Source organism: Sinohyriopsis cumingii, chromosome 2, assembly GCF_028554795.1.
Source record: "Sinohyriopsis cumingii isolate HCF-2022 chromosome 2, ASM2855479v2, whole genome shotgun sequence".
Lineage (NCBI taxonomy): Eukaryota > Metazoa > Mollusca > Bivalvia > Unionida > Unionidae > Sinohyriopsis > Sinohyriopsis cumingii.
The window spans coordinates 99,026,886-99,046,408 of NC_142962.1; the positions used below are offsets into that span (position 1 = coordinate 99,026,886).

At 39.7% G+C, this 19,523-nt stretch overlaps 1 protein-coding gene across 2 annotated transcripts in view; it reads right to left on the bottom strand.

Annotated features, from left to right (window-relative positions):
• Positions 1 to 300: 300 nt before the first annotated feature.
• Positions 301 to 19,523, bottom strand: part of LOC149805456 (uncharacterized) — a 36,940-nt gene continuing 17,717 nt past the window's right edge. The window contains exons 1-2 of one of the 2 annotated variants that reach the window (XM_089936249.1): positions 6,481 to 6,786; positions 301 to 3,176 (exon numbers count right to left, since the gene is read on the bottom strand). In XM_089936249.1, coding sequence (XP_089792375.1) covers positions 1,860 to 3,059 — 1,200 coding nt within the window. In that variant the 5' untranslated portion in view covers positions 3,060 to 3,176; positions 6,481 to 6,786 and the 3' untranslated portion in view covers positions 301 to 1,859. Of the gene's footprint in view, positions 3,177 to 6,480; positions 6,787 to 19,523 lie in introns of those variants that run through there. The other variant, XM_089936254.1, reaches the window with a different exon arrangement.

Genomic DNA, 19,523 nt, shown 5'->3' on the forward strand with positions numbered 1-19,523 from the left:
ACAGTGTGGCTGTTTATAGTGATGTCCAGCAATGGAGCATCGTGCTGCAGACTGGTCACATTATCCTGACACCAGGCCGACCAGTCCTAAAACTAACCTCTTAATGCTGAGCGCCAAGCGAGGCACCTGTTAATACCATTTTTATAATGGTTTGATATGACTCAGTCAGGATTTTAACCTACGACCTCCATTATCCGAGGTGGACAGTCTAACCACTAGGCCATCGGAGTGGTCCGTTTATCTTATACTGAAACATCGCGTTAAACCCACAACAGCAACAATAAATACTTGAACACTGGATACAATTTCCACAAAAGAGTAGATTTATTCTCTCCATGTAACAACATAACATTCACCCTGTGCTGCTTCTCAAATTTTCCGAAGAGACAAAATATCATTTCTTTTTTAAAAAAATGTCGTTTTCATAGTTTCTTATTGATGTTGTTGTTCAAAACTTGTGACACAATATTTACAAAATGTCAGCCTAATTCCCAAACAAACCCTTGCCTCTAGAGCCAAATATGTTTCTAATCAAAACGAGGCCTTGGTTTTTATAATAGTTTCTTTGACTTATATAGCTAGCTTCCAAGGAGGGGCCCCGAGTGGCCGAATGTTCTAAAGCGCTCTCCGTTATGAATCACTGTCATCTTACCTCTGTCTGCGTGGGTTCGAGTCTCGGATTCGGCTAATGCGGGTATGTGAGAAAGCTTTCCAGTAGCCTCTCGTGGGTCGGTGGTTCTTTCTGGGGTTTTCCCGGGTTCTTCCTCCACCATTAATACTGGCCGCCATGTATACCCTATCGTGTGCTTAAAAATGGCGTTAAACCCTACAACAACGACAACAAGCTTCCGAGGAAAAGCAATTAGATTCACACATTTCTTTGCAAGCAAGTGTCCCTGCTTTTGATAATTGTCTTGTACACACGAACCTATGGCATTACCAATAGCAGTGAACGAACATGCAAATTCAGTGGTGCGTGTATTCACAGCTGAGTGAGCAAGAGCAAGAACTGAGGCTGGATTTTCTGAAATATAACTCACTGCTAACATGATATGGTGACATTACAAAATGGTTTGATGAAAACATTTGCTAATACGTTTATCCTGCAAAACATGTTAATATTGTTGATATTAATATTATTTAATCGCTTCTTTCATAACTATTGAGAATGTTTGTACAAGTTCAATTCGGATTAATCTACCACACGTGTTCCAACTTTAAAATGAAGTGATGTTAGATTTTTCTTTTGCTCTGACATTCAAATAACCAGAATGCAAAATTGTATTATATTCCGGTATCGAATCCATAATTCTTCACTGTGCTGTTAAAGATTACAAAGTACATTCAATAGTTGCTTTCCCAGTGTCAGGAAATGCATGTACAAGGTCATATGTGGTAGCTGTTTGTTTCTTTCCATAACACCTTCAACGTTCGTAGATGGCAAGTTGGTCTCCTCTCGCTGTTTGTCTTACTATCCGTTTGTCTTCTCTCCCCTCTCTAGTTGTTAGGGGAATTATCTGAAAATGTATCTTGGGGGCGATTACAATGGCGTTGTTTCTTACCGGTTACATTGTCCCAATTAATTTATCGCTTTAAACAATAATGGGGATATCTAGTGTGTGAATAATTTTACATTTATCACATGATTAGTTTTTGCCGACACCATTACGTTTTTTACTTTTACTTAACTGATGCTTATTTAATAATGACCTGTCTAACTACATATGTGAACAATAAAATAGATCACTACACATCAGATGTCCAGATCACGTATGCAAAACCATTAACCGTACAAGGATATGAAAAGAAATAATAATGAAGGTATTAATATTTAAGACATTCAATAGTACAAAAGTTTTTCAAATATCCCCGAATGAAAATCTACGCCATTTAGGTGACGTCAGATTTGTACTTGGAAGGTTCTGCTTATACCTAAGTACTTGTGCATCCCACTTAAGTCGTAAACTGCCGTAGTTGGGGGTGGTATTGTCGCAATGCTTAGTGGGTTGATCGAACGAATAACCCCTCTCCTTCTGGACCATTTGTTTACGGACACTTACAAAGTGTTTCATAATACGCTTCGGCGATTGCCCTCCAGTTGTATATGGATTCTCTGAATTCGCATTGTCTACATCGCGTGCGATATCAATTCTGTTGAAAGAAATTTGCGATTTTGCGCTCGTAAATTCTTTCTCCACTTGTAGTCGTTCGAGTCTGAATGCTTCAATAGCTGCTTTCCGTCTAAGAAGGAAAGACTCTCGTTTTTCTTTGTTTTCTGTCTTTGTAGCCGTGTCTCTCAAGTCGTTCAAAATGATTCTACATGTCTGAAGGTAGTCTTTTGATTTTTCTAAATTCTCCTTTAAGTTTTTCATATACTCGCTCACGATTCCATATGTTTCTTGTCTCTCATCTCGTGCCTTATCGGAGTTCTTTTCAGCTTCATCAAGTTGTTCCTTGAGGTTCTGCATTAGAGTTTCCGTTTGTCCCATCGTGTAACTCAGCTTCGCTTCCATTAACTCAACACTAACGCTCTTAGGTGAGTAAAGGAGGGACACAAAATCTGCAGGTGACGTCATGTCTCGGATACCATTCGAAGAGACATTTAAGTCCTCAGTTGTCTGAGTCTCTTCATCCAAAGAACAGTTTTCCTCGTTATGTTCCTGATGTTGAGGACCTTCTTGAGGTACGGGCGAAAGCGGTGGCTCAGCAACAGAACTTACTGAGGATTTTCTTGAAGACGTGTTCTTTCCTCTCGTTCTAACAGTTTTAGGTATAGGAAGATTCTCTTGCTTCTGTTTTCCAGTGTATTTAAATTTGAGTGGAGGAGGCCTGTACAGCCTCTCAGTAACATTTCTGGCTTTCCCTGTGAGTTTCTTAAATTCAGTTTTTTCGTTATGAGCATCATGTTTTGGTTTGTTCTGTGCATCACTTTCTGATTTTATGGATTCAAATTCCAAAGAATCAAAACTGTGACCAAAGGAATTTTCACCTTCATTGTATGACATCAAGGAATCTCTTGACTGAGATCTGGAACTTAATGATCCACTTCTGCTATTCATGGCGCCGAGCTTAGGTAGGAAAGGAAACTCAAATCCGTTCGTTTAGAAGGCGACTGTTTATCGTTATCAATCTTGTACGCTTGTGTTACATCATCGTCACAGACATAACTACCAACTCTGAAAAGAGAGAAAAATACGAGACAGTTTAAACATCAAGCTTCCCTACTGCATATTCAGATATTAATTCCTTCTTTCCGCCGACAGTATTAAAAACAAAACAAGAAAACAACAACTTGGAATTTGGGGTACTCACACAATCAAATGGTAGAAATGTACAGCTCACGGTGTTTCAGTGAAATCAAAGATTAGCCCTGGATACATCTAATATAAAAATATAGGTTAGTAGTTCTAGTGGTGATGGGGGGCGATTTGGGGAAAAATGATCATCAAGGAACAATGTGAATTAACGTCATGGACTCAATCTTGAAAGTGTGGCTCCGTGGAAACAGTTGGAACTAATATTAGGTCATAGGTTTAATCATCAATTGTCGCTCAAAGAATAAGGGGTATTTAACGTTAAGCGGCCATCTAAAAAATATTTCTCTATGGTAACAAGATGAAATCAATATTAGTCCATGATATTAATATTAGCATGGCGCTAGGCTGACAAGGAGAACGGAACATTAGTTTATATGATTTACTTTAGTATGTCTGTGTGCTGGCAAGGGGAAATGAACATTGACTATGGGTACTTGTAAGTAAGACGGTGTCTTGGTCAGTAAATGTGAGCCTTGGTCGGTAGCTTATGTGATGTGTTGCTCATATGTGGAAGCTGGTTGTCAGCAACACTGTATTGCTCAGTAGATTTGAATACAGGCCAATAGGTACAAGTTCTTGATAATAAATTTATGGTATTGACTGATTATTAGAAAATATTGGTCCCAAGTACATGTGGTAAAGGAAGCCCGAGCTTGCGAGAGCATCTTACGTCGCATCAACGAGAGCCCAATATTTTCAATACTCAGTCAATTACTCGTTATTATTATATACTTAAAACATTAATGGTTATGTTATATTAAAAGAATACTACAATTAAAACAATAAAAGTATTTTGTTCTATTTCATATTTTACGTTTTCTTCAATTTATGATTGAAACCTAAGCACCGCGCATTAATACACACTATTTTGCTACAATGAAAACGCGCGTCAGTATTGAACAAAACTTAGTTTGCTAAAGAGAATGGAAAGTTATGTAGCCAATGAAAAACCACAAAATATTGATAGAAGAAACAATCGATGAAATGTATTTGTGTCCTGTGATCCGAATGATTTTATTTGGTAGCCCTTCGTCTTTTGTGAAGGTGGTAACTGCTGCTTCTTAACGGAGCGATTTTCAATTCTACTCTGAAGTCCCGCATCTTACCAACAATCTTCGTCAACATCCTCGGGGTATTGCCTCCCCTCGTTCCTTTGTAATACTTTAAAATGAGGATCGAAATTCATTTTGAAGTGGCTTTGTTTCACGAGATTCAAAGTACGATATAGCACAATGTTATTCAAAGTGAACAAATGTGCACCATTTACATGAAACAGAGCAACTCATTTATCTGCTGAGTGATTCATTGTATCCAATGTTACTATGACGTGCTCTCTCTCTCTCTCTCTCTCTCTCTCTCTGTTTGCATGCAATTTAATTCCTTTGATGAGGACCTATTTATGGTTTCTTTATTTAATTTTGGCGGTGATTGCAACAGGTAATTTTTTTAATTTGAATTTGTATGAGAGCTACATCTAGTCGTCACATCTGCGCATAGACCCCACCGCCCCACCCCCAAAAAAATGCACTAAGATAGTCATCGAATAGATCTGGGTGGATGTTTTCAGTTGTCCCATGCTACCATAGCTTAACACTTTTTATATATCGCTGCGTCGAAGGTTCATGTTATTGACGCTAGGTATTGACCCTAAGCAACAATGTTAAACTAATGGAATTATTTATGAAATATATAATAACATTGTGTATTGGTGCTGATCAGTAAGACAGAGTGTTGGCTGCTATGGGCTTTAGTCTGTAGAGGTAGGTGACTGTGTGTTATCCAGCATGTATCAGAGCTGTTCTTTAGAAGTGGGTGTTGGTCAGCAGAACGGTGTATTTTGGTCAGTACTTGTGGGTGTTGGTCATTCAGACTATGAGTTGGCTAGGTAGGATGGCTATTAGTCATGAATGTCAAATGGTTTGCTTTGACAATAAAACAGTCAAGTGGCTGTTTCCAAAAATAAAATAAAAAAATTAATAAAAAAAAACAAAATATAATTCTCTTATAGTACACTAAAACCTTATCTAGGCCAAATTCTGACCTTATCAGCAATATCTCATTTCCAACAACCAGTCCAGTAGCAAAGCCATGAATGCTGTTTGTTATTTTAAAACTCGAACAGAAAATGTAGCATTATAAAAGTTCCCCTTATGTCAAACCAACTTCCAACCTTGTTTGAGAGAGTAGCTGTGTTAAGTTGGTGCAGTTTCACTGAACGTATAAAATCTAGCGTGACAGCACAATTGTAATGATGTAAAAAGTTAACTTTGCCCCATACAGAATTGACAGTGAATATTTTGCAACACGCTTGAAAATTAAAGTTTCCTTACACTCCAGGGTTGATTAATAATAATGTATTGGATTGTAAGGACCACTAACCCTCAATAGCTTACAACCGATTCACAAGAGTTTGTCTCAAATTCCACTATGGACTAAAGTTCAATTCCACTTGTCAGCATTGGACCCAATTTCAAGATAGCCGCCTAATGTTAACTTCCCCTTGTTCATGCAGGGTCATTTATATTAAATCTATGAACTAATGTCAAATTTCCATTGGTCCGAGCGCGGCATACGTTCAAGATTGCGGCCGTAATATTAATTCCCATTTTACCTGGAACGCAGTTTTCCATTATGCTGTCTACCATTACTGCTGGAAAGCATTATCTAAGTCACCTCCTTAATCAGCAACAGAGATTAATTTGGAATACAATCCCGTATCCGTTATAACTGGCATTCTTCCAATCGGAAAACTATTTTTCGGTTAGAAAAGGTGATTTATTAGGTATTATTCCCTGTAGATTTTTTTTTTATTTTGATAGTGGAAGCTGCGGTAGCTCAGTTGCTTGACCATCGGACTGTAAATCAAAGTGTCGGGGGTTTGATACCCGTCCACGCAAGCCAGGGTCGACTACCTTGGCGTGTCCTTGGAAAATGCACGTAGCTCCAATGTCCTTGGCATGATATAACCAAATAATGTTAAAAATGCCATTAATGAACAAACAAACCTTGACTTTGTGAAGACCATGCTTCTCAACTACCATTTTTGATTTGGAAAAAAATATTTCAAAATCATATATGAATACTTGTTCCCATGATTTTTACGGAAAGAAAATTGATGCCGAATGACGGAGAAGACCAGAGAGAACTAAACATTTTCACCTACCTGAAAAACAGGATCCATCCAGTATGTTTAAACTATGGGGTCGAATAATCCCAGCTTGTGTAGGTACCTTCACTTCCAGTTAAATTTACTGTTGCTTTCATACAATGTTAACAGACATTAATTATTCCAAGACTATGACACTAGTATGAAATGTTCAATACAAAGTCAAGGTTTTGTGAATCAAAGGAATTTGAATGCGTCAAAAGTGTACCATTGTCATGCAAATGTCACATCAACACGTCTGTTTTTGTAGTTTTAAAGGTGACCGAAATAGATACGATACATTCTGACAGCTTATCTGTGTTAATAAGAAATAACGCCGGCTGATGCATGGTCGCGTACCGAAAGGGTATCACTCCCAAATATCTCCCGATGGGCATGCGGTTTCTATGATACTGCCTTGTAATTTTCATGATGTAAGACTATTATAGTAGTGGAGTTTATTACAAATCGATACTGTTAAAACATCATTAATATTTTAACGTTGTTAGACAACAGTACACATTAAACATCTTATTTTTAAATATTGTCATTTACTATATACAGTACACTGCGTTTCCTTCTGGACCGAAAATGTTTGATATTCAAATATATGGACAATTATTACATTTTAAAGCAGAGCGTCTTGAGATCAAACCACGAGCAAAACACGCATTTTGGTGTAGAAGTCGACATATTTGGTTCTTTATTGTTTACCACAGTTATACCCTCTCCCCTGACCCACAATAACAGACAAGGGCAGATCCTACCGTAAGAAATATGGCTGAGACCGTTCTACATAGCTATCGATAGCGTATTATAACGATAAGTCGACTAGGACCTTTCGGCTCACATTCATAACAACAGACGTGCTTATGTCAGCAGGGACAGTAAAATCCTCTTTGCAAACGTTCACTGTGTTCAATTCAACAGATTCGCAAAATATAGGTCAAGCAAATAACTTTATTTAAAAAATCGTCAACATATCTTTTTTGGTTATGCACTACAAAACTGACCATTACAGGTGCGTAGTATGATGACCCGAACTGTGTTCGAATCCCTGGTTGTGTCGACTTTACTCATTCACTGTTATCTTGTTGTTAACTTTGCGTGTTTCGTCTGTGACTAATAATAAACAGATATTTCAATGCTTTAATGTACACGATACAAAACAAAATGATTCCGGCATGTCGTTTGAGCTCTTTGATTACGTAAAGTGGAGCTCATCTTTTTCTAGGCTCCAATCATTTTTGCCATCTCGAGAGCAGATGGTTGAACGATTATACGATTTCACAGATTAATTTAATTGGGAGGAGAGATGGATCAGAGCTTAGCTTGCATGATTCACATCCAAAAGGACGCATGTTCGAATCCTACCATCAAATTAGTCTGGGTCAGCTACCATGATGTGTCATTGTGCATGGCGCTCTATCTCGATGGTTCAGCACCAAATAACCTACTTGGGTGGCTTTTCCGTAAAACACAAAAATCAGCCAAAGTTATGTATTTATTGCAATGCCACACAAGTATTTGTTAATTAAGACACTAAACTTAAGGCAAATACAAAAGAAAATTAAAAGTCAAAGAACAACGTTACATCAATACATGAACACTTAATTTTACAATTTGGATGGGTATGCAAACAATAAAATGGCTGTATACAATAAAATCAGGCTTTAGGGATACAGACTTATAGTCTATACAGGGGTTTGTTTGATCTTTTATCCGCAATTGACAACTCTCCACGATACCGCAAAGAAGTACAAATAAAATTTTAAATTTATGTACGCTACAATAAAATAGACTTAGAGAAATAAACCGTTGGAAAGGTCTAAATACTTCTGCAAGTGATATCTTTTCAAACTGAAATATCTTTGAAATTTGTTTGTGCAAGTCAAATATGCGAACGGTAAACATAAATCATGTCAATTGGTACTTCTCGCATTTTATCCGTGTATTCATTGCTGTCGAAAGGATTGTTTTTGAACTTGGCGCCAGAATCCCTGGTGAGCTTATGTTATTTTTGTTTTCATCATAAATTTTATGAAGTAAATTAAAACTCTCACAGTTATTATACCAAAAGAACAATCATAAATCTCTTTCGATTCTGATATACACTTCACACAGTATACCCATTTTGAAATTCCAGTTCATGATGTATTTTGTGTAATTCCAATACGCTGGACAGTGGAGGAATTAGAGAGGGTGGGAGGTGTTGGTCTAGCTAAGACACCCACCCACTCTACAATAAAAAAAAGTACACTTTTCAATGTAAAAACGGAGACAAATTTAGGCATTTGAAACAAAATTAACCACCCATTTCAAATATGTGCCCTCCTAGAAAACAACCCTGAAGCCATCTCAGGTGTAAAGTGTCATATCTTAACACTGATTTTAAAAAAAGTCCCGGACCATCTCTGGTTGAAAGTGAAATGTCTAAGGTTAATTAGAAGAAGAAAAAAATCCTGGATCCTTATCTTGTTAAAAGTGTTGGTTTTTTTTAAGTTTAATTTTTGTATTAAAAAATCATTGACCCTTCTCTGGTTGAAACTTTAATATCTTAATCTTAATTAAAAAAGAAATGCTGAACTCTTCTCTGGTTGAAAAATATATTAACTTTAATTAGAAAAGAAATCCTGGACCGTCTCTGGTTGAAAAATATAATATCTTAACTTTAATTGGAACATAAATCGTGGACCGTCTCTATTTGTAAATGTAATATCTTGACGTTGTGAATCTTCCTCCTCCTCCTAATTCTTCTTTTTGTGGGCGGTGGTGTTTTTATTTATTCTCAGAACTGTGTTCTCTCCGATTCGGTCAATGTGGGTATGTGAGAAAGCTTGCCAGTAGCTTCTCGAGGGTCGGTGGTTCTTTCTGGGGATTTCCCGGGTTCTTCCTCCACCATTAATACTGGCCGCCATGTATAGCCTATCGTGTGCTGAAAAATGGCGTTAAACCCTACAACAACAACAACTACAACAACTAATAAATCCCTATGGATGCTTTATAATTTGTACGTGCGCACATATACGTAACAGAAGAAAAACATTCATTTTCAAATCTATCAAATACCAATACATACGCCATTCTCAGAAACAAATAAAGTCGTAATATTCACCAATTTGACTAATGCCAACACAAACCATATACGTATATATGAGTGAAATGTTTAATCGTTTTTCACTCTTTCAGGAAATGCAGAGCTATAAGAAGAATCGCCTGTCTGTTTGTCATTTCAGTGAAAGATCAACGATTTCTATGTACAAAAAAAATAATAATACAAAAATTACAACCCATGTATGTTATATCTCCTTGATAAGCTGAGTAGAGTTTAGCTTCCTTTCGACGACCTTGACCAGGGGTCGCGAACTTATTTTACATAGCGTGACACTTTTTTTTTCTTGATTAATTACTAACTGAACGAGCGCGTGCCAACAGTAAGAGAGTAACACTTTAAAATTGAGATGTTTGGCTGCCCTTAGCGTGCCACACAAAAGCTCTTGACACGCATGTCGCAGGTTGCCGACGCCTGGTCGAGATTCTATAGCAGAGTGGTCCAACTACTACTGTCCCGCGGCCAACGAACTTTACGTTTTGGTTCATGTAGCCCAAGGTGTTGAAAATGTTGGACCACTCCGCTAGAGTACGAAATACATGAAGTTGAGTGGTGAGGCAATTGGAGTATGGTGCCTTGCCCAGGAACACAGAAAGGTAACCAAGCCAAACTGACCAACGGTAGGATTTGAACCCGCACCACTTTGGTCTCGAGTCTGACCTGCCAATAGCCAAATACTTACTTTAATGAAAAGTCAATCGGAAATGTTATTTTTTTTGACGTATATATACGTCTGTAAATGAAAAAGAAATACGATAAATCCTCGAGATACACTCAGTTTACAAACACTGATAAGTTCAATAGATTTGTCATTGTCCCACTGTGCCGATTAAAATTTAATAACGATACAGAACCAACAAGATCCCACTTCATCGCTTTCATTATTGATTATACAAGGATGTAATCGGCCATAATACGTTTTCGTGGTGTCAGATGACATATGGAATGCCTATTATCGCGTGCTTGAAAACAAACAGAGAATGAACAATCTCCCTTCTCCTTATTATCAAACCTACCTGAATAATTTGTATGCATATATATATATATATATATATATATATATATATATATATGTATTACCAACGACGCACAACACTCTTGAAATTTAAGCCGCCCATGATTGCAGTGAATATGGTTTATGTTATATCCTCCTATCTCTGTTAAAATATTGTTTAAAGGAAATCTATTCAGATTTTCCTTCTTAGTTGATAACCTATATAACCCAGTGTCTCCGGCTTTGCATTGTCCTTTTACTATTTTGATATTTGCATCAGAACAGAAATGAATTTTTCTCATGTGAGTAGTGAAGTGGGGCACTATAGGGTCTATGGGAATTAGCATTAAAAACACCCCTGGGTCGATATAGGGTCTATGTAAATTTAACATGGAGAAAAATCGTGGGTCGATATAGGGTCTATGGGAATTAGCATTACAGACTTAACCTGGGTCTGTATAGGGTCTATGTAAATTTAACATTAATCACCCTGGGTCTGTATAGGGTCTATGTAAATTTAACATGGACAAAAAAACCCTGGGTCTGTATTGGGTCTATGTAAAATTGAAACAGGGAGGGTCTCTATTTTTTTAAAAAAAAACTAAATAAAAAAAGGGGTAGGCAATGGTAAGGCTATCTCTTTTCGAGATATATGGCTGGCCCTGAAAAGGGCCTTTGGGTTTTCTTCTTCTTCTTCTTCTTCTAATTTCTTCTTTTCCTCCACCAAGTTCTTATTTTATCTCCTACACTCTTCTTCTCTTTCTTTTTTTTCTTCTCCTCCTCTTCTTTCTTCTTCTCTTCCTCCTCTTCTTTCTTCCTCTTTTCATTTTCTTCTTCTTTTTCAATTTTTTCGTTCCATTTGCGTATTCTTATTCTTTCCTCTTCATCCTCCTTCTGCTCCTTGATCTCTTTCATGACACCACTAATCTTGTCCTTTGCTTTTCTTACGTTATTAATTTCCATCTTCACACGATGGGGACTATAGGAATAATGGTCTTCAACCAGTCTTATTAGCATCTGTTCCATTATTCCTAAGTTGTCTAAAACGTCTTGCAAGGTTTGTATTTTGTCCATTTGGTTTGACTCCATCTTCTTTTTATTCTTTGCAGAATGGTTTGAACCACGAACACTGTGGGTTCTTATAGTGAAAGCGCGGACGTGAAGGAAAACATCCCCCTAATAACATAAATTGGATCTTACCTAGATCATGACTAACATCGCGCGTACGTGAAGGAAAACATCCCCTTACTTTCTCATTTCATATAATATAAACCTCAACTATACTCTCTACATACGCTAAGAATCAATAAATAAACCCATAATCTACTATTCACACAAACTTACTTCAACATTTACAAACACAAACACACAAACTTACTTCAACATTTACAAACACAAACACATAATCACATACACTTCCACTATTAATAAAGAGTTAGTGTTTATATTCACACTACTCTACCTACACACATTGGCAAATCGATCGTTATTTCTTTTCTAGAGTATTGGGTAGCCCTGAAAAGGGCTGTTTTGTTTGGAACTTCATGGACACCTGGTTAATGGTGGCACCTTCCAGGCCTGGCGCCACATACACATCTTATCCCCCAGTTACTTTTTACCTTTTGGGGGGAGAGAGCAGAGGCAGGATATGTCGCTTCAGAATCCCAATTTTCGCTCTCTGGGATTTTGAAATTTCTTCTCTCCTTTTCCTCCTCCTCTTCTTTGTTTCTTCTTTCCTCTTTATATCTTCTTTCTTCTTCTTCTTTATATCTTCTCTCCTCCTCTTCTTTGTTTCTTCTTTCCTCCTCTCTTATCCTTCCCTCCTCGACAATGGCTTCCGCGGCCAGTTCATTTAATATGCGTCTGGCATATTCCAGATGCACATGAAGCTCCAACAGTTTCTCAAGTCTCGTGTTCATTTTTTGGTGTTGATCAATCAACAAGGGTAGCTGGACTGCCGAACGGGTTTCAATTTATACTGAAAGCGCGGACGTGATGGAAAACATCCCCCTAATAACATAAAATTCATCTTACCTAGATCATGACCAATAAAAAAAACAACAACGCGCGGACCTAAAAGAAACACTCACTCACTTTTTTATGCTACCCATTACTATTTTAAAATTTTTTATAAATCACTTCAATAGACTATCCACACACTCAAAGCAATCCAATCTAACCCAAAATATACACCTCTAACAGCCCAGACATCATTTTAATCTACTATCCATACCAACTTACTTTTAGCTCCTACTAACACAAACACACAAATACATACCCTCACATTTTTAATAGCAAGAGTTAGTGTTTATTTTCACACTACTCTACCTACACACATTGGCAAATTGATGGTTATTTCTTTTCTAGAGTATTGGGTAGCCCTGAAAAGGGCTGTTTTTTTGTTTGCTATGGCATTCTTTTTTAGTTTCTAAGAATGCGATGTCCTCTGAGGATAGACTTTCTGGCGATAGGTCTGCTTCTTCGGAAAGAGAAGAAGAACTCTTTGGTGTCGATACGACAATCGACAAAGCCTCTGTCAGGTTCAGGTTGCTGCTGCTGCTGCTGCTGTTGCTGTTGTTGCTGCTGTTTTTGAAGTCTGTACTTCTCTGTCCATTCTTCTTTTTCCCTGTTCACTTCTTCTCTGAAGAGCTCTTCTATTAGGTCTTCAGTGATTTTTAACATTCTCACATTCTCTATTTCTTCTGGCTTCGGTATCAGACTGTGTCTGACCCTATGCAAATTCACGTAGGCTTCGTTGAGTTTAGCTAGTTTGGAGCACATCTTCTTAAGAGGATGAGTCGACAATGGATGGTTAGACTGGGAACAAACCGGTTCTTAAAGTCAAAGCGCGGACGTGAAGGAAAACATCCCCACACGGTTTTCGAGTCGCAACGTTTAGTGAGTGTCATGAGAGGGATAGTAAGAAATGAAAGAGCATCAATCCAACATTCTTATAGCTAAACAAAAGACAAAAGCATTTTTTCAAAACACAACATTTTTTATTCAAAAATCACTTAACACTAAACAACAACTCTAACATTTTTAACAATAATCCAACACTATAACATCAAACAATTTTTTCAAATCACAAACATTTTTTCTCAATAGACAATCTACTTTAAACAGGGCTGACAACGTTGTGAATGAAATTGTGATTTCCACTGTTGGAAATCATTAGGCCATTGATGGACACTACGTTTCCTAGCTTGAGACAAAAGATAAGCATAATGGTCACAAAACCATCGATCTACTTTCACATCGTTTCTAGCAGAAGAACGAGGATCGAAATGAGTCACTAAATGTTCTAAGGAATAGCCCAGGCTGCGATGATGCAGAAAATACACACAATATTGTCCACACACCAAGGAATCTGTGCCTTGTAATTTCACATTATTGAATCGGGTGGTTTGAGCATTTCTTCTCATAAAGTCAATGATATCGTCTTCCAAAGGGGGCAATCCGTACGAATCGAAATATTCCACACATCCTTCTTGAGGAAAGTAGACGGCTACCCAGTGGGTTCCTGGGAGATGACTGTCGTCCGTGTTGATCACGTAAGCTTGATGGTCTTTAGGTTTGCGATGAGGGAGTTCATCTTTAGCACAGACGACAGGATTCCAAGAAGCTGTATACGAACTGTGGTTCAAAAGGTAATAAAGTTCCCAGGTATCCATTGTTTTCTGTGTTGTTTTTTTCTTCTTCTTCACAGGTAATAATAAGTTGTCAATTCGATCCTGACTTTTTGCTTGAAAATGTCTGACGAATAAACGGTTATTCGTTCTGTTTCCTCACTCTGATTTAGGAGAGCTTCGATACGATGGATCTCTTGAGTGGTTAATGGTGGACAAGAATGTTCACGCAAGTCTTTATACCACTGGTGCAACACGTCTTTGTTTGAGATGAGACTCCAAGCTTCGTCCAGATACTCGTCCAATTTTTCTTCTTGACTCAACATCAGGCATTTATCGTGTTGAATTTGACTGGGATGATCGTTTTGACATCCATAACAATTTTTCTTGATCAATTCCGTCATTTTGTCAACCAAGTGTTTGGCAAAACAGGAGACTAAATGGGCTTCTTGTTCTGGCCATCTCGACTTCATCATGATCACTTCTTCTTTTTCCTCACATTCCATCTCCAAAGTTTCTCCACTAGGTAAAGAGGGACAACAGTCTTCCATGGTTTCTAGTAATCTAGGATGACTTCTCTCAAACTGTTGATTTCTATGGTATTATCGAATTCTGCATACAGGATGACGTTCACTGTCTCTTTCAGTGGTTCTGCAAACTGAAGTTCCACACGAATCTGGCCAGATTTTATAGGGTGGAAATGTCCCTCGTCGCTGCCTTGGTCTGGAGTGAAATCGAAAGCCCACAAAGCGTAGCCTCCTGCATAATCCTCGTACGTAATACCGTGACTGGTGTTGGTTCCTAACTGTCCGGTGGCTTCGTACAGGGACAAGTACGATCTCAAGTAATTCTTCTCTTTAAAGTCAGGTTCTAAAGGTCGGGTACACAAGGTTTTGCCATCGCGACTGACTTCGATTTTCTTCACGTTAAAGTGTTGAAAGTTGAAAGGATTTTGAGCGAAGGCTCCGTTGAAGGCTGAATTCGAGACCATACCAAGGATCAAACGTTTGGGTAGCTGTCCTTGGAACAGATGATCTTCGATCATGGAATGATGTCCAACGGGAATGGTGAACGTTTTCACTTCCACGCGTCGTATGGGATACTTGGCGGTCGTTCTGCTCAACGTTTGACTGATATCGTTACCTACTTTGGGTAACACTTCCACGCGTCGTACGTAGAGTTTGGCCTCTTCGATTTTGCTTTTAGGAGCCTTAGCATCCTCAGCCAACAAATGGAAAGCGGTACTGCTACGATTCAGTCTCAAGCGGACATTGACTCCGTTCAGCAAATATTTCTCTTGCAACCACATGTCCAAATGCAAACGATCCATCAGTTCTAAACTCTTCTTATCTAAGATTTTGAGTTCTCTTTGCTCAAAGCCGCTATTGGTTCCATCTACAAGGTCGAACTTGCCCGCTTCGTCAGGTTCCCACAGCACACAAGCATTGAGATGGGTATCCTTGGCATCTATTCCGTACGTCAAGAGATTTTCCAGGTAGGCACGGTAAGGGTAAGTATCCATGCTGCTGCTGACCAGTTTGTTATTCAAGTACAAGTCCACTCCACTAAACAAGGAATGCATGAAATTGTTGACGGGAGCTATATTCTCAGTGTCATCTACTGCACCATCATCCTTATCTAGAACTTTGACTTTCAAGTACAAGTAACTGCTATTCAGATCGATGTAATCTTCGGGCTGTCCTTTGCTTTCAAACTCGATGGGAGCTGAGGCTGTCAATGAGGAGACGGGATGAAATTCCACCCATTGAGATTCTTGCATCGTCATCATGGTGGGGGGCATGGCAAACAGATCCAGTTCCGTCTTGGAACAAGCGCAAGACTCTCGGTGCATCATTTTTTCTCTGTGTTTCAATAATCGAAAACGTCTAAGTCTCGAACGGTTCTTCTTTTCTTAGCCTTTCTCGCTTGAAGTCTGGTGAAAGGGTGTTTTCTTCGTCGTCTCTTTCTGCCTTGTCCTTGCTGAATGCCTGACTCGGTAGCGTGCAGAACATTTATAGGTGTGTCTCGTCGGCCCAAAATGTCTTTGCCCGTTTGCAGCAAGACATTTTTGCCAGCCCTCATGAAGGCTTCTTTAGGGTTTTGTTTGTCGATGATGACATTTTGGAGAAATTCTTTGCCTTGTGTCAGTGCCGCATCTTTCAAAGCGTGCAATCCGCGTGTCACCATCGGTTTCAACACTGGGGCCACCGAACGAAAGGCCGATTTTAACATGTCTCCTAAACCGTGTCCTCGCTGTCGAGCAACCCCTCGGTACACTGGATACATGACTTACTTACGAGTCGTGAGAAAACCGTTTTCGAAAATGGAGTTTCACCGTGACTTTTCCTTTGGTGAATGGAATATTTTGTCCCAAATCTCCTTTTATAGTAATGTTGACTGTATCCAAATACGACTTGCTGACAGGTAAATAGTGAGGATGGACAAATTCGCGGTGGACGTGGTAAGTGTTTCCACCTTCCTCGTCAGCGTTTGCGGCAGAATCCACTTTGAAAGGAATGACACGCAGTAACGGTACGGAGGTGTGTCCCACCACGTTGTACTCCACCACATCGGAGTACACGAACATCAAATTCAGTCCTTGGTTCAGTTCTACCGGGGTACGAAAATACTTGGCAAAAGAATCGTTGTCAGAAATGACTGGTAATTCACCTTTTTCTTTTTCTACTTTCTTCCTTAGCTCCATGTCACCGCCCAACATGTCAAACAATTCATGACAAAATAAGAAAGACATGATTTTGGGCCCCTCAGGAAATTTCATCAGGAAGCGACGAGCTGTTTTGTGGTACTCCAGGGTGACACTTTTTTTGACACTTTCCAAAGCTTTCAGAAACACACTATTAAACCTGGTGGCTATGGTGTTGACCAAATGTTGACCACTAAAATAATAGCCTGGGGGAATGAACAAGTGATAGGTGGTCCACTTTGAATTTGGTGTACGGGTTTTCTTGTCATATTTGCTATGGGTATCCATCCACTGTTGCATTTGCTCGTCATGAACTTCCACATCAAATTTATTTTGATTGGGAAGGACATTGAGGACTTGGGTCGGGTGAATCATTTCTACTAAAGCCACTTCCCAATGGGCTTCGTGATCTAAGGGGATGGCTTGAGGTAATTTGGCCGTGTAACAGCACAACGTGTTATTGGGAAACACCTCCATGGAACTGTCACTGGGTAAGGTCAAGTAAAATTGGTTTTCGTGACTCATAATTCTAGAGTTCTGTGGCTGTCCGAGGGGATATTACTGGACGTCAGAGGCGTGTCTCCACCCAAAATGGGGTTCTGGTTGTTGTTGGAGTGGTGACTGGCACTGGCACTGGACACAAGGTTCCCGTTCGAGGAGAATTTCAGGGAGGGATTGGGAAGCAGGTAACCGATGCAACTGCTCAATAAAATGGTCCACAATTGTTTGTCTCCTTGTTGCAAACTCAAATTGGCGATGGCTGCCCCGATGACACAATACACCACGAAGATTTGGCAGAAAAAGACGATTTGCGTTTTAGGCACACGTTCTCCACACCACACCCACAAGGGTTGTTTTTGTAAATCTTGCACAGAAGAACTAGGGGAAGGAGTGGTCGACGTAGCTGCGTCTGCTGTGTGAAAGGGCATGATGGTCACTTCTTCTTTTTATAGTCGATGACTTGCGAAGCGTCGATCCAAGAATCAAAACTGGGTGGATATCCTTTCCAACGTACTTTGACTTCTTTGACACGTCGTTTGCCCACTTTACGGGTTCTGCGTTCGAGAATGCTTTCGATGTCGTACACGTCGTCTTCTTTTTTGGTGACACGTTGTAACTCGGGCAAATAAAACGTTCCTTTGAGCACTTCTCCGTTCATGTCTTCCAATTTATAGACGGCAGGATGACGGCCATGCACTCGTCCAGTGACGCGAAACAATTCGGTCGTCCAGTTAGGTAAGTAACCTTTGTCGAAAGTGCGTTTGGTTTTGCCAATGCGCACCCAATCTCCTACGGTCAACACTCCACTTTTCTCGGGGACAGCCCTCGTCGGGGACGTACCGAACAGGCGCTCGAACACCAGCACTTCGTTGTCGGGAGTCACGTCTTGCGGGGCACGTCCGATGCTTCGATGGTAAGATTGGTTGTACGCTTGCACCAGGTGCGGTAAGATGTCGATGTACTTCAGAGTGTGGTGATGCGTAAAATATTTCCACATGCGTTCTTTCAAAGTACGTTGAAAACGTTCCACGATGCTGGCTTTGGTTTCGGGATTCTCGGTGGTAAAAAAATGAATGTCACGTTTCTTTAATTCTTTTTGGAAAGCTTGGTTCAGAAATTCGGTGCCTTTGTCCGTTTGCCATCGAAGAGGGCGACGACCGCTTTGTTTCAACACCCGTTGCAGGGCTCGCACTAACTCGCTGCTCGATTTGGAAGTCAAAGGCACGACCCAGGCAAATTTGGAAAAGACGTCGATGACACAAAACAAATATTTGTAGCCGCGATTGTAGCTGGCCAAATGAGAGACATCGGCTAAATCGGCTTGCCATTGATGATCGATGCCTTCCACTCGGGTGCGACTTCTGGCAAACTTGCGTCGAATGGGTTTGTGTAAAGTGTAGGTAGCTTGTTCTTGTAACCATCGTTGCACTTGAGGTAAACGGAGACTTTTCAGTCGAGTTTTGGCAGCACGATACAATTTTTGAACTCCTGCGTAACCTGCAGGATGTGAGGGATCGTAGTAAATGCTGGCTAAGACTTTTTCCATTTTTTATTTTGTGTTGGCGTGTTAATAAGTCACCCACTCTTCGGTGATGCTACTTTGGGTGGGTCGAAAGGGTGGTTTGGAAACGGATTTACGTGTCCGATGGGCTACGGGAGTAGAAGTCGAAGGTAGTGGTGGTGGTGGTGGTGGTGGCAATGGAATGGCTTTGGTCTTCTTTTCTTTTTTCGCTTCTGGTTTCCCTTCTTTCTTTTTCACTTCTGTCGAAGGAGGCGTGGACATCATCTTTTTAACCCAAGCTTTCATTTCTTCTCGTTGGGGTGTAGGGGACGGGGTCAACAAGGATGCTGCAATCTTACTCGAAATGGGAGCTGCTGACGGTGTTTGAAACACTTCGCGCATCTCTTCTTCCTCAGGTCTTTGTGGGGTAGCATCTCTGGTGACCCTTGGGGATGGTAGTGGTGGTAATGATGATGATGATGGTGCTGGACTTTTCATCAAGGTCTTAAAATCTTTTAGAGTGGGTAAAGCTGTTTCGTCTAAAGCTTTCTGGTGAAAGAGTTGCAGTCGTTGCAAGAGTTGACCGTACTTTTGCGATTTTTCTGTTTCGGACAAATCTT